Below are 15,393 nucleotides of genomic sequence, written 5' to 3'. Positions count from 1 at the left end.
AGAGTTCCTTTTGGGTTCTGGGTTCTGCGAGAATTTTTCGGAGAGCAATTTTTTTATAAAGGATGTACAAGAACGATCCTCTCGGTGCAGGGAGGATTCGTATCAGAGGCTGTTTTATCCTGGGGACGGCGTGGTTGATAGACTGCCGTGCACACTTGGGGCAGAGCCGCGAAACGTCTTAAAGAGAGCGACTTTGTCCGCGACTCAGCCAGAAATATTGATCGGTAAATTCGTTCCATTTTATTTTCTATTGTGGAATATCAAAAAGTCTTGGGGTTCACCATATGAAGTTATATATAATTTATAAAAAATCTAAAAAGAAAGATAAGAGCTTGGGGGGAGGTCATGTCCACCACTAACCCTATAGTGAACCCAATGCAACTCATGACAACTTCAAAACTAAACTGCTAATTTCATCCTTATACAACTAATACAATCCATTGCAACCTCAAATCAACATAAAATGAACATATTATTCTCTTATGCAACTTAAGAAACCTGATATGTAACTAAAGAATCTTAAGCAATCTCATTTGTAACTAAAGCAAGTTAAAATAATTATATGCAAATGAAAGTATGTTAAGCAACCTCATTTGCAACCTAAAGCAAGTTAAAGAAATTCATTTGAATTTTTTTGGAACTTAAGCAACTATAGCAACATCATTATGCAAATTAATCATTCTTAAGCAACCCATGCAATCAATATCAACTTATAAAATCTTATTTTACAAATTAAATACTTGACCTACCTTTACTTATTGGCATTGCCTTTTTCTTAACGTTATAACTCCTTTTTTTTTTTTGCTAAGCTTTTTGTTGTATGATTACCAATAAGTAAAAATTTGAGTTAGTACATGCAATTAATTGCTATCTTTACTGTAGGGAACTAATTTATTCTTTCATGTAGTTAGAAGATATTTTTAGCTTTATTTTTGTACTTTCTTGGGTTTTGATGAGCCTTTAAACCTAGTGCGTATGACATCAAAGATCATAACAAGGATCCTAATATATAAAGATTTTCAAATCAAAACTAAAGACTAATGCTTGCTATAGATTTTGAAATATCTGGAAAGGGTACAACGATGGATACAACAACTTATGTTTTGAACATTTATATTCATGTTTGTGGATAATAAATGATACTAGTGGAAATCTCGAAGTTCTCACAAGGTCGTATAGATGCACCCTCATCACCCTTGGTTAACACAGTAACAAAATATGAGAGCTAGAGATCCTTTTGTCTATGAAATTGTAATTTTGTATCCACTCTTCAATTACAATTTTTGAGAAGGTAATTAAAGAGATCTCACATCATGATAAAATTGTTGAACATTCAAATGGGTAAGCTATAAATGCGTACAGAGAACTAATAACAAAATTATATGAGAAGATAGTCAAAGAGATCTCACACATCTATTTCTTGTAGTACCGACGATAATTTTAAAAATAAAAAAATAGGTTATATATTAATGAAATAACTTTTTTACTTACCGTATAAATGAAACAAAAGTTTCCTATAAATGTTTTAATAAAAAAAGTCTCTAAAATATAATACAAATAGATTAAAATTATAAAAATAATCTCAAAACATATAAAACCAAACTACTAAAAATGTATAAAAAATAAAATATGGTATACAAATAAAATTTTACAAATATATGAGAAAAAATCCCCATAAAAATGTAAAAAAAAAAAATATGTCGTAGAAAACTTAAAGAAAAAAAACTGCCTTATTTTTAAAAGTTTAACAATAAATCTCATATTTAGTATAATTTCTTCCTATTAAATTAGGTTGACTATTGAGAAGAGATCATATAAACCCCAGCTCACAAGTGTTACTCATGCACCCTATTTGAGTTCTAAATATGCAAGTGAGAGTGACATTCATATATAAGCCTCATTAGAAATCTCATTTGAGTGCACCACTCACCTCTCTTACTAATCCCAAAATACTCTTTTTTTTAGGGATTCTTACCCCTTGTAAAAAATAACTATTTAGTGTAATTATATTTTAAAAAAAATATACAATTCATGTATATATGTAATATTAAATATACACTACAATTTCCATATAAAATACTAAATATATATTATATCTTGAGAATTTGATACCAAATTAAAAGACTTTATAAGAGAAGAAAAACACGAGTGAATTTAATACCTTTATTAATAATTCAATTCTCAAATTTCTAATTTTTGTATTAATAAAAGTGAATTTTTTTTATTGAAGCTGTATTTAGGAAAACAAATTATTTATATTAGGCAAAAAAAAAAAAAAACTTTAGGACCAAAGTATAAAATAGTTTTATTCCAAGGACTAGTAACTCAAATACCCTAAAATAAAAAAACCTCATACAAAACCCTCTCCCTTTTTGGAAGTTGAAAAAAAGACATAGATAAGGAAAACCAACACAGACAAAGCTTCCTCCAAAACCCATCACCTCTCTCTCTCTCTCAGCCGAAAACATGGCGAGGCTGAGGACGGCCATGGATTCGGCGTTCTGGGATTTGGACGTGGCTACGCCTCGAGTCCTTGAAGGCGCGGCCAAGGCTGTACCGGGTGAGCCATTCCCCATGGACGCTGCTCGAGCAAGTCGAGCAATTAGAATACAGCAAGTCTCCTTCTTGGGAAATGGGTTTCCTCTTGGCATTATCCCTTCTTACTCTCCCACTTCATCCAAGGACTTGGGTTCTTTCACTCTTCAATCCCTCTTGCTCAAGCCCGTCACCTCCAACTGGTAAGTAAGCCCACACACACTCACTGCTGTCTCTCACTTTTTTTTTTTTTTTTTTTTTTTCTCTGGCTTTGTTTGGTTTATTGGAAAATTTAAGTGGGTCGAAATGTTTCAACCAGAAAATGAAAATGTGGGTTGGTAAAGTTGCATAGGGTGTGGGGGGTTTTTGAGTTGTGGTGTTAAACCATGAAAGAGGGAGAAAACGTTCATTGGTTGAAGTAACTTTAATCTCCTAAGTTTCATTAGTCGTTGGACTTAATAGCATGTTTTGATTCTCACACTAAGTTTAGTGGAGAAAGAAGTAGTTTAAAACGCAATTTCCTGCTAGGAAAGTTGTTTTGTTTATGTAGAATTTCAGAGTAAAATTGTGCGAGCAAGGAGGGAATCCATGGACTTTGTTCCCTTGGTTTGAAATGGGCTGATTTTTTTAATGATAATTATGATGTCCTGAGCTAGGTATAAGATATGCGAAATGAGTCGTTTGAAAGATGTTTTTCCAACATCTGAGTAAGATTTTATTATTCCTTGAAAATAGTATTTCGTTGAAGAAGATATACTCAGTGAGTTTTCAAATATGGTTAACTGATGATGATCTACATGACAATTATCGAGTATAGGTGGGTTGGATTTATTGGGCAGTTCCGACCGAAGAAACTGATATCTTCTATAAAAGCTGAATTTACAAGTGAGGATACAGATTTCCCTTCTTTCAAAGAGGTGGCAAAGCATGTTTTGGAAAAGTCACTTTATTCATTTGGATTATCAACACAGTTTTCTCCGACTCCCTCTTCGTTCATAAGGTGGAGCACAGAAGGGCATGGTGAGGAAAAGCGACGACGCCACAAAATGATGCTATTTCAGAAGGTGTTTGTTTGCATTAAAATGTTGAAAATCTTCTTTTTTTTACCTTTTCATTTACATAGCTGTTTTATCTGGCTGCATAACTGTTCACCTGATTGAAGTTCTGTGTTTAAATCATTTGGCTGGTAGTGTTATTCCAAAATTTTGATTTTCTTATATCGAGTTGCAAATTAGTTATCTGTGTGTTTTATCTATTGCGTATTTAATGATTGAACATGATCAGACGTTTGAGAACAAAGATTCTCATTTTTGCTAAAAGGATTTACAAGATTATATTTTGAATGGATGGATGGCTCACGTGTTTTCATGTCTCGTATTCATACATCTTAAGTGAGTTAAAACTAGTTTATGCTTGACAATGTTGTTAGATGCATACTTCAGTTCTAACATCTCAGCTTACAAGTTTCCTACTTAAAATGTCTGGTTCTTTTGTCTGTAGTCTGTACATATTAAACTCTAAAGCATTAAAACTTTGGTTGACCAGTGACTTTTATCTTCTGCTGACAGCTTACATTTTTATTAGTTCTTTCTGTTTCAAATTTCAATTAATTTATCTTCATCTCCATTATCTTTGCAGCTAACGAGTCATGATATCACTTTTGAGGCCGCTTGGCCTCAGCTATTCATTGATCATAAAGGACAATATTGGGATGTGCCAGAGTCAATATCCTTGGATCTATTATCCCTTGTTTCTGAATCTGGATTCCGATATCGCCTTGGATTGCATAAAAGCAGTGGTCATCCTGATGCACTAAGTGCTCAAAGTGTTGATGCTCCTACTTCTATTTTGCCTGGATTATGTGCAAAAGCTGCTTTTTCTTATGAGAAAAGCAAGGACTTCTGGAGGAAGGTTCAGACTCGGGAGGATACAATTGAGAAGACTGACAGGGGGTTGTTTTGGCGGCCTTCATATGATGTGCGTCTCAGCGAACCCCATTCTGCAATATCTGGAATTATAGGTAATGTTACAGTCACAAAAGTTTCGGCATTTTTGTTTTCATTAGTTTACTTATTAATTCATATGAAAAATGTTTTTTATTTTTGTGCATAATGTTTACTATTATCTTAAAATACTCTTTGTTCTCAACTTTGTTATACATATATATATTTATATAGGAAATAGATTTAACTATACTATTAGATGGAGTTAGATCTAGTAGTCAAAGTTAATAGCAATTAGAATACAATAAAAATTAAAATTCTTCCAGCTCTTTTAGCTGTCATGGCTGTAGCTTGCTGTCCATTTTCAACCTCAAGCTCCTATCTTTCATGGTAGGTTCTTGTTCTTTTTGCAACCAGAAATGTTACTTTCGAATCAATTTTTAGTTTTGTAGAATATACTGTAAAATCTTATTAGAAAAAATGTTCATAGGCCGTGAAAGATTTGGCTAGATATTAATTTTCCTTTATAAAGATTTGACCAAAAATGTTACTTTCTATTCATTTTTTTTAAAAGGCAAGCAATATAGTACATGTATATTGGCCTGTTTGGCTGGGCTCATAGTTTTTAGCTTCTCGAGAAGCATTTTATGAGGAAGCCATTGAGGCCAACTTCTTCTCAAAAGGCTTTTTAGAGCTAAAAGTCAAAACACATTGAAAACCCAACCAATTTTAAAAGTATTTTTGGATCTTCAAAAGCTTAAGAGTAGCTTCTAAATATCCAATCAACCAGCTCCATTATTTTAACAAAGCTCTAGATGAAATGTTTTTGAGTGGTGGTACTTTTGGTAACACAATGGATGTGTCCATTTAATAGTTACTTGTGTATCATTGTGTGTTAGATGGAATTATTTGCATATATTTTGCAAAAGCAAAAGAGGATTTGAAAACAGGGCCGGCCTGTCAGTTTTGAGGTCCCAAGGAAAATTTTGATATTTTTATAATAATTAATATAAAATGGTATTATTGTAAATTTTTGGAGCCTTTTGTACGGAAAAATGTCATTTTTTAAAATATTGGACCCTTCTTAACTAGGGGCCCTAGGCACAGGCCTAACCTGCCTATGCCTAGGGTTGGGTCTGTTTGAAAATAAATAACTTTAGTTGCAAAGAGAGCAAGAATCCATTGTGCAAGAAGCTTGAGGTTGGTGAGGAATGATGAGCAATGATTTTCGGCAAGCAACAATCACAACATTTAGAAAAATTTCAAGTATTATTGTCTTCTAATTATTAATAACAAGTGCTTTAATTTGGACCATTAGATTCAACTTTCTCTAATGTAAAATTTGTGTAAAACATTATGTATATTAAACATATCCCATATATACGAAGTATTGTTATGGAGCATGTGTTGTGTTGGACACCGCACACTAATATAGATGGATCTCACAATATTAAATTCTTATGTGGGTCCTACATTTATATTAGTTGTGGAGCCTAATATGCATCTTATCATTTTATATATACTAAAATGCTAAGGGGTACCAAAACTAATACAGCTGTAGGATCCACATAAGAATTTAATATTGTGGAGTCCATCTATATTAGTGTATGGTGCTCAACATCGTATATGTTCTATAGCAAGAATTAAAATTTGTTGCCTTTATTTTTCCTTTCTATACTACGTCCCACTAATAAAGAAATGAAAACTCGTTGTAAATAACATTATTTGTAATTAATATTACATGTAATCAACATTTAAATGAGTTGTCATTCATTGGTGGGACATAGGAGAGACAAGAGGAAGGGAAATAAAGAAAACAAAATTTTTTATATCGATAGGAATTATATATATATGGGTGAGTGCAAAGTGCTCAAAAACAAATTATCAATGGGTAAATATTGAGTAATCATTCAACTATGTATACTATATAGAGAGAGTAGAGCACTAACAACATTTTGTTTTGTACATTTTTTAACATTCTCTTATGTAAATGCTTGACATGTCAAATTTATTAAAGTTCACATTTTAATAACATTAAAATTGATTATTGAAATCCACATGTCAAACAATCTTATTTGAGTAGAGAAATGCTAAGAAAATTCTATCTTACTTTTTTTTACACTCCCATGTGAACGCATGACAAATTGCATTGTTCAAATATTTTATATTTTAAAAGTTTTATAAACAATCAATAAAACTCATTTGTGTGGGTATTTACATGAGAAAGTGCAAAAGAGAGTATGAAATAGAGTTTTCTTAGCATTCCTCATAATCGTATAAAGAGAGTGGAAAATAAATAAAGTGTATAAGTATATTTCCCACAAGTGTACATTCTCAATGGTTGCTGTGAAATATAGCCACTGATGGTTGTTATTTTGATTTGGTTATGACATAATTTAATTGAGAGTGATACTTTAGACTCACAAATCACACACAAAATATACACACATTGATGTGTCATTTTTAATTATGTAAATATAAATAATGACACGTCATTATGTATATATATTTCGTGTGTGATTTGTGAGTGTATCTAGCATTACTAAATTTGCAATCTCATTAGATATTTTATTGATGGATAATTAGTTCTTTACCTTGTGATGTGGCGAGTGGCTTTTACAATTACCCTTATTTAAGTTTGATAGAATTTAAATATAAGTTTCATTCCTGTAATTCAATTTTTTTAAAAAAAAGAAAAGAGCACTCCGTACACTTCAAGGAGAATTTACATGTACTATTGAATTTCGTATTCATTATAACTAATGGATTTTTTCTTTTCCAAAGTCTTGTATTTATAACTTTGGATTTTATTACTTAAATTATTATAGGCAAAATAATGCTGGAGACCTGGTTGACAGCAAAGATTTAAGATATTTATGAAAACAACTATCCTAATCCTTTTTGTTCAAGGAGATTGGGAGAAATCTTTAAAATGTTTTTTTTCTCCTATTCTTTCTCATTTGCTGGAAATGTTTAAATTGCTTGATTTGATCATTAATTCTCTTTAGTATCAATATTTGGCCAAATCAGGAGACATAGATTTTACAGGGGCCAAATGTCAAGGAGAATTCTTCATAAACATGATTTTGTTCTTTTAATATTTATGATATATTTGCATGGACTTGATTCTCCACTCACACACTTATCCTCTCAGCCATTTGAGCTTCTTTTTTGTTTCACTCCGATTCACTAGTGTTAATCTGATTTTGAACAATGGGAGCATACAGGTTTACTTCAAATATGTACATAAAACTGCTGATGATTCTCTTTTAAGAAAGTTTTTTCGTTTGAATATCATTGTTGAACTTGCATCTTAGGTGGCACCTGTGCTGCCTGGTTCGGGGAGAGGGCGAGCTCAATGTGTGCTGAATCAAAAGAACATGAGGGCATTTCTTCAAGTACTAAGAAGAGAAGCCCACTGAATGCTGATTTATTTGGCTCAGTTTGCTATACTATCCAGCATGGGAATTTTAGAAAGTATTATGGTGATCTAACCAGAGTAGACGCTCGGTTGGATATTTCTTCCGTGTCAGCTTTTGCCAAAAGGATTCTCGACGGTTCCAAAAGTTCCTCTTCTAAAATTGCAGAAGATCCAAATTCCCATCCCAGGCTCAATTTGATCTTTCAACAGCAGGTACATTTTCACACTTTACATTAGGCTTCCCTGAGAACCTCGTTGGGTGTAAATAACAATCACAACTTTGTCTTTGTAGGTAGGAGGGCCAATTGTGTTTCGATTAGATTCGAGGTTCTCACTCGACTCGTCTTCTGGGAAACATAAACCTCACATGGAGGATTTAATTTGCAGCTTGACTTACTCCTTCAGGCTAATACAATCAGGGAAAGCTGTTTTCTGGTATTCTCCAAAGAGAAAAGAGGGCATGGTTGAGTTACGCGTCTACGAGTTTTGACATGATTCTCTGTGCCTAGTTTAAATATTTTGTTTTCATTGAGTTTTTTTTGGAGGGAACTAGACTGTAGAAAATACCCAAAAATGAAAAAGTAGAAGGAAAAAAGAAAGGTCATTTCTGTTTGAATCTTGCATGTCTAATTTTACTTTGAATGTGTAGAAAACACGAAGGTCCAACCCCAAGGATAGTTTTTGGCATTACAAATTGGGGTTTAGTAACTGTTGAGGGAAATTAAGCCCAAAAATAGAGTTAGAAGATACCAAATTTAGTAATAAAAAGTAACCAAAAATGGAAGAACAGCCTGAGTTGGGTTAATGTGAATGAGTGCAATGGAAGGTTTATCACTTTATTACAAGTATTAAACCAAAAAGAAAAAGAGAGCATTCAATATAATCATCTGAAGAAAAATTGGAGCAAAATGGCTCTCATTGAGCAAGAGCACTAGCTAGCAAGCTCTGACAGAATGTACATACGTCAGTGCTAAAATGAAGAGACTCAAATGCCTTGCAATTTATTTAAAGCTCCCCCCTGAGATATAGTTGAGGAGATCTTCCATGCAGAAACTTAAAAAGGGATTTGTTGTCCAAATTAGTAGCTGGTGGCCTATTGATCAAGTAGGCTTGCCGATGATTACCCACACACGAGTGGTGACGAAGAGTGAAAAAGTTAGTATAGCCTAATTCTGGGGCATTATCAAGTATTAACTCGAAAAGCCTTGATGGATATCCCAAATTTTGTTGAGATAAGAGCAAAGAATTTTGGTGTAATTTGCTTAACAACAGACTTAGAACAAAAGTAATTATACAAACTTAGAGCACCATAACACGAGAAAAATGTAATTACTTCATTAGAACAAAAGTAATTACAAAAAGATTTAGATACAATATTTGACCACAACACACTCTAAACACTTGCACACTTTATTTTGTAGCACTCACTAGTAATTTCTCTTGCACTCTTTTTGGACACCCTTATACATCTCTCACACTATCACTTATTTAGTGATTACTTAGACTCACACTTTTGGGACACTCCATAAATACACTTTGCTACAAACTTGGACACACTTGCAAAGTACCCAAGGTCCCTATTTATATATGCCAAAGTCAGGGGGCATTAACCAACTTTTAATTAACTAGAACGTTACAGTTATTTGTAAATCTAGAAAAGTCTACTTAATACATGGGCTCTTATTTTTGGTCTAAGGCCTAGTGCTAGAAACCACTCCATATTTCTAAACATTTCTCAATTCTTCTAGAAATGTTAAAGTCGGTGGTGACTTCAACACTCCCCCTCAACACTGACTTTTCATATTGAGTTGTTCTCTGAGTTTTTGAAATCTTATCGTGTTGAGTCCTTTAGTGAACAAATCTGCTACCTGGCCTTTGCTCTTTACTTTATGCATCTCTAGCTCCTCTTGCAATACATTTTATCTCAAAAAATGATAGTGCACCTCCACATGCTTTGTTCGAGCATGAAACTTTGGATATTCTGCTAGGCGAATAGTAGACTGATTATCATAATAAAGCGCCACTACATTGTCTGTAGATTGGTGTAGATCCTTCATTAGTTGCATCAACCACGTACTTTCCTGAACTGCCATTGCTGTTGCACTATATTCTGCTTCAGTGGTTGACAAGAACACCGTTGTTTGCCTTTTGCTACACCAAGACACAACTCCAGATCCAAGCTTGAATACATATCCAGTTGTTGATCGACGAGTATCGTGATCTCCAACATAATTAGCATCGCAGTATCCAACTATCTTAACCTCATCATCTTTCTTATATAAGAGACTGTAGTTACTGGTATTTTTGGCATACCTTAGAATTCGTCACACTGCTTCCAAATGAGGTTTATTTGGGTGTTGCATATACTGACTTGCTATGCCAACTTCATACGAGATATCTGGTCGAGTCAATGTTAGATAAATTTGACTATCAACCAGTTGTCGGTACATTGTCCCATCTTGCAAGTCCTTCCCTTCATGTGCACATAACTTGGCATTAACTTCCATAGGTGTTGAGATGGGCTTGCACTCGAGCATTCCAAACCTTTGCAATAAATCTCTTGAGTACTTTTGTTGACAGAGAAATAAACCTTCCTTAGTTAGATCAACTTCTAATCCAAGGAAGTGTTTCAATTATCTAAGTTCCTTCATCTAAAATCGAACTGAAAGGTTCTCCTTTGTTTGACAAATTTTTACTTCATCATCGCTAGTGATGATGAAATCATCAACATATACCAGAACAACGGCGATCTTTGCTTCCTTTACTTTAATGATAAGCTTGAATCTGCATGTGCCATGACATATCCACCATCTACTAGGAACTCAGCTATCTTGCCATGCCATGCTCTCGGAGCCTGATTTGATCCATAGAGTGCCTTTTTAAGTTTACAAACATACTCAGGATGAACTTTATCCTCAATTCCTCTTGATTGGACCATGTATATTTCTCGATCTAGCTCTCCATGTAGAAAGGTGTTCTTCACATCCATCTGCCATAGTCTCCAGTCTTTACATGCTGTAAGCGCTAACAGGACTCGTACTGTTGTAATCTTGGAAACTGGGCTAAACGTCTTATCATAGTCTAGCCCATACTGTTGAGAGAATCCTCGAGCTACTAATCGAGCTTTATGTCTCTCAATCAAACAATCAGGACACATTTTTACCTTGTATACCCATTTGCATGAAAAGGGTTTTACTTCCCTTGGCTTTGGTACCGGTTCCCAAGTTTGATTCTTTTCTTAGCACGTATATCTTCTTTCATGGCTTCTATCTACTTGATATTTTGGGATGCTTCTTCATATGTATCTGGTTCTATGAACTTTTCTTCTTCAGCTACAACAACATTGGCATACTTAGGATTCAGCTTTCGTGCTCTTGTTGATCTCCGAGGTTGTTGGCTTACTGCTTCAGGTTGACTATCACTTGCATCGTCTGCTGCTCTTCGATGCACTCTTGTTTGACAGGGACTTTGTGTTTCCTCTTCGTTGTCTTCCTCACTTTGTTCTTCTTCATCCATTTCTGTAGTCTAATGTAGCTGATTAATGCTCAAAACTGCCAAATTCTTAGTTTTAAAGTGTAAAATAAATTAAGTTTTAATTAATATTTTCATGGAGTTATTGTAATATATTTAATAATTGAAAATATAAATTTTAATTTAATTTGTGGTTAATTTTCAGGAAATAAATGGCGTTTGGATATTAATAAAAAGAAAAGAGAAAAAAATGAGTTAAAACTGGAAAAAAGAAGTAAAAAGTGGCACTTTTGAAGCAAAGAAGCAGGCCCAATCCCTTCAGCCCAGGCCCGCGTCACCCCTAGGCCCGCCTGGTTCTCTTCTCACCCTAGCCCGCCTGACCTGCGCCACTTGGCGCTTTCCTGCAGCGCCACTTGTCAGTGCCCCTGCCTCCTTCAACAGCCCAGCGACCCGTAGACCCAGCTCCTGACCTGCGTGACCCGACCCAGTGACCCGCACCTGGCCTCATTTTCTCCTTACTTAGCTGTGCCATGTGTCTTCCTCTAATTGGTTGCGGCTGGGTCAACACCTCCAGCTGCCACCAGCCCATTTTGTGTGCTCTTTGGGCCTTGAACCTTCCACTTTGAGCTTTAAAGCTCACATTGTGTGGTGTTTTAGAAAAAGGGAATAATGATCATTCACTAAAATAACTAGGTTAATATTAATAATAAGATTTGATTTTTCAAAATGATATTTTATTATTAATATTTTAGATTTATTTTGTAAACCCCATTTGTAATTTAATTTCTTTTTAGTCCTTTTCTTCTTCTATAAATATAGACTCTTCTTCCACATTTGGAATGTAATTTTTAGAGTAAAGAAAGTATAGCAAAATTTCTACTCACTTTCTTCTCATATTTTCTTCTTAGAATTTTGTGAGAATCATGAGCATAATGGCCTAATCTTCCTAGGAAGGTTAGGGATGATTCCATATGCTAGTGATGTTATTTTGCTACTTTGATTTACTATGTTCTTAATATAATGCATTTGAGTTGTTTATGTTCTTTCATCTTCATTTTTATTTTTGTTATCTTTATTTACTTGTGCTAATAGTATATAGGATTAGTCATGCTATTTCTATGTGCTTCTAATTAGTAAAAGTAATATTGATACATAATTTTATGTCTAATCTTCTATTGCACTATTGCCCTTGGGAATTTTGTCATTTTTAGATTTTTCATAAGATTAACATTGTGCTCCTTAAGTAAAGAACTTTATAACTCAAATGAACTTTTGTTATAAAAGAATATGAACTTTAATATTAAATTTTCCAAGTAAATGTTACTATTTACTTGTGTATTTTTGTAAATCAAGTAACTAAGTAACCAAACAAGCATATGGATGATTCTTGAAACCTTTCTACTTCTCAACTCTTGATTACACATTATTTTTATCTCACTTGTTTCATTTTATCATTTCATCAAAAAGACAACATCAAAATCTCAAATCTATTTTCATTTCCATTTTTATTTATTTCATGTTACTAACTTTTTGTGTTATTTTTCTACTAATCTTTTTGCTTTAGGTTACCTCCTTGTGGATCGACTGCCCAATTTTACTACAACTACCGCTTAGTGGTTGTCACATTTTGGGCGTTCAACAAATTTTGGCGACGTTGCCGGGGAGGTAGTTTTCAAAAGTTTTAGTGAAGTTTTTACCAAAATGTTAGTAACTTTATTTGTATTTTTGTTGGTATGAATATTGTATTAGTATAGTTTTTTTTTTTTTTTTCATTTGTGTGTTGTATTGGGGAATTCTCCTATAAGGGCTTCACTTTAAGCCCTACCGGTAGGGCTCTCAATGTTCTCGACCCGTGAACAGTTTTTGGTGCAATTTTTTTTTATGATCGTGTATATTGTAGCTATTTAGAGCATCCTGCAAATTTTCAGAAAATTAAGAATAGTTTACAGTACCGAAAACTAAGTTCAAACATGTTGTTGCACACGTGACTAATTTTTTTATGTGCGTGGAAAGCAACATGTTTGAACCTAGTTTTCGATATTGTAAACTATTCAGAATTTTCTGAAAATTTGCAAGATGCTCTAAATAGCTACAATATACACGGTCATAAAAAAATCACGCCGAAAATTATTCACGGGTCAAGAAACACTGAGAGCCCTACCAATAAGGCTTAAAGTGAAACCCTTATAGAAAAATTGTCCTATATATATATTTTCTTTCTTTCTTTTCTTTTTCGGTAAAAAAACAAAATAGGAAAAATTATATATATGTATATTAACAAACGTAAAAAAACATATATATTTATTTATTTTTTAATATTTTTCTACTTTTCTGATACATAAAAAAAATTATATAAATATATATAAAAAAACTTATATTTTTCTTTTTAGTTAACTCTAATTTCATTTCATTCCTTTTTCTTTCTTTTTCCTTAATTTCTTTTAATTTTTTTTAGTTTAATAAATATTTGTAAAAGAAAAAGAGAGATTAAGCTTGCTATTTTATCTTCACTTCAATTCTCTTTTCTTTATTTTTTTGTGTTGACTATTTTATTGTTTTAGGTTCTTAGTTTAGATTTTTCATTCCTATTTTTTTTGTTCCCTTAGTCTTCATTGAAAAAAAAACAACATAAAATTGTTCATACAATTTCAATCATAGAACACTTAGTATTGGGAAAAATTGTGTAATATTACAAATGGTAGAAACTGATATTGTTCGATCTAGAAAGATTGGTTGTTAAATAAGGTTTGTGAAAGCGTTACCCCCCACACTTACCTGGGAGCCCCGGGGACTTCTGTCTAGACAAGTGTGGGTCTAAAGCGGTACCTTGGCAACCTTCCCAATCGGCTTGGGAACATTTCGAGCATATACATTTGCACTATTACATTTTTGAACTTATTACTATAAGAAAACCAAGCTTGTTCTGTCAAAATAAGCAATCTCACTCTGCTTAAAGGTTGTTTGGTCGAAAACGTTTAACTTGTGATCCACCATACTTACTTATTAGCCTCGGGGAGTTCTAGAAAGGCATTGGAGATCGCCCCAAAACCTCCAAATCTATCTGCGAACAAGTTTAACAAAAAAAAATAAAAACATAAAAAAAAAAAATTAATTCTGATTTCCAAGAGTGGATGAATCATCACGAAACATCTAGTGAAACTTATTCCAATTCATCCACCACTCCTTCCGAAACTCCTTCAACCACTCTTGCTTCTCCACAAACTTTAGTTGATGATAATACATTCGCAATGGCTCGCAATGATGAAATCCATTCGAGAACTCTCAATGACTACCTCCATCCTACTCACACTTCCACGCCTTCATGCATTATCTTCCCTCCTAATATGCCCGCATTAGACTTTAAACCTAGCATGATTCAACTCTTGCCCACATTTCATGGAATGGAAAACGAAAGCCCATACATGCATATTCGAGAATTCGAGGAGGTAGTAGCCACGTTCTATAACCGAGCCGAAAATGTCGATTCTGTGCGACTAAAGTTCTTCCCTTTCTCCTTGAAGGATAAATCCAAAAACTGGTTATACCCTTTGAGACCTAGGTCTATTGAAACATGGGAGGAAATGTGTAACGCCCTGGATAACCAAGACCGTCACACTGTGTTTTTTAAATAGTGCTTAACTCGTTAAACAAGTCATTAGGCCATAAACATGCATCTAAGTGGTATTAATGGACAGGGTTAAATTTTTGGTCAAAATGAATGTATATTTTATTAAAAACATCAAGCTGTACATGGGATTCCATAATAGTTCTTACAAAGTTGTTTACAATCCAAAATGGTCAATACAATTCAAAAGTTACAATCCGCCGACCTAAGCGGCAAAAATAGGGTTAAACCCTAGTTCCCCTGAAACACCTTGCCCGTGGTGGTCAAGCGGCCACATTTGTACATGTCGCCACCTAAGCTCTCCACTCACAGCTGGGTAAACTTTTTCTTTCCCTTTACCTGCACCGCATAGCACTCGTGAGCCAAGGCTCAGCAAGAAAACTTATTACTGCATGCAT

General features: G+C 33.8%; 1 protein-coding gene across 1 annotated transcript; it reads left to right on the top strand.

The window, feature by feature from the left end:
* Positions 1-2,385: 2,385 nt before the first annotated feature.
* LOC133803116 (protein TRIGALACTOSYLDIACYLGLYCEROL 4, chloroplastic) lies at positions 2,386-8,515 on the top strand. Its single transcript, XM_062241059.1, has 5 exons — positions 2,386-2,738; positions 3,353-3,599; positions 4,174-4,555; positions 7,796-8,112; positions 8,192-8,515. The coding sequence occupies exons 1-5, from the start codon at positions 2,467-2,469 to the stop codon at positions 8,387-8,389; spliced, it is 1,416 nt and encodes a 471-aa protein (XP_062097043.1). The 5' UTR covers positions 2,386-2,466; the 3' UTR covers positions 8,390-8,515.
* The last annotated feature ends 6,878 nt before the right edge of the window (positions 8,516-15,393 follow it).

Source organism: Humulus lupulus, chromosome X (genome assembly GCF_963169125.1).
Source record: "Humulus lupulus chromosome X, drHumLupu1.1, whole genome shotgun sequence".
Lineage (NCBI taxonomy): Eukaryota > Viridiplantae > Streptophyta > Magnoliopsida > Rosales > Cannabaceae > Humulus > Humulus lupulus.
The sequence above is the reverse complement of the archived record's forward strand: the minus strand, read 5'-3'. Positions and strand labels throughout refer to the sequence as shown.

Excerpts from the sequence above, each read along its gene's own strand:
- LOC133803116 (XM_062241059.1), top strand. The coding sequence starts at position 2,467 with ATGGCGAGGCTGAGGACGGCCATGGATTCGGCGTTCTGGGATTTGGAC. Across the intron at positions 2,739-3,352 it reads AAGCCCGTCACCTCCAACTG|GTGGGTTGGATTTATTGGGC; the intron begins GTAAGTAAGCCC and ends TATCGAGTATAG. Across the intron at positions 4,556-7,795 it reads TGCAATATCTGGAATTATAG|GTGGCACCTGTGCTGCCTGG; the intron begins GTAATGTTACAG and ends CTTGCATCTTAG.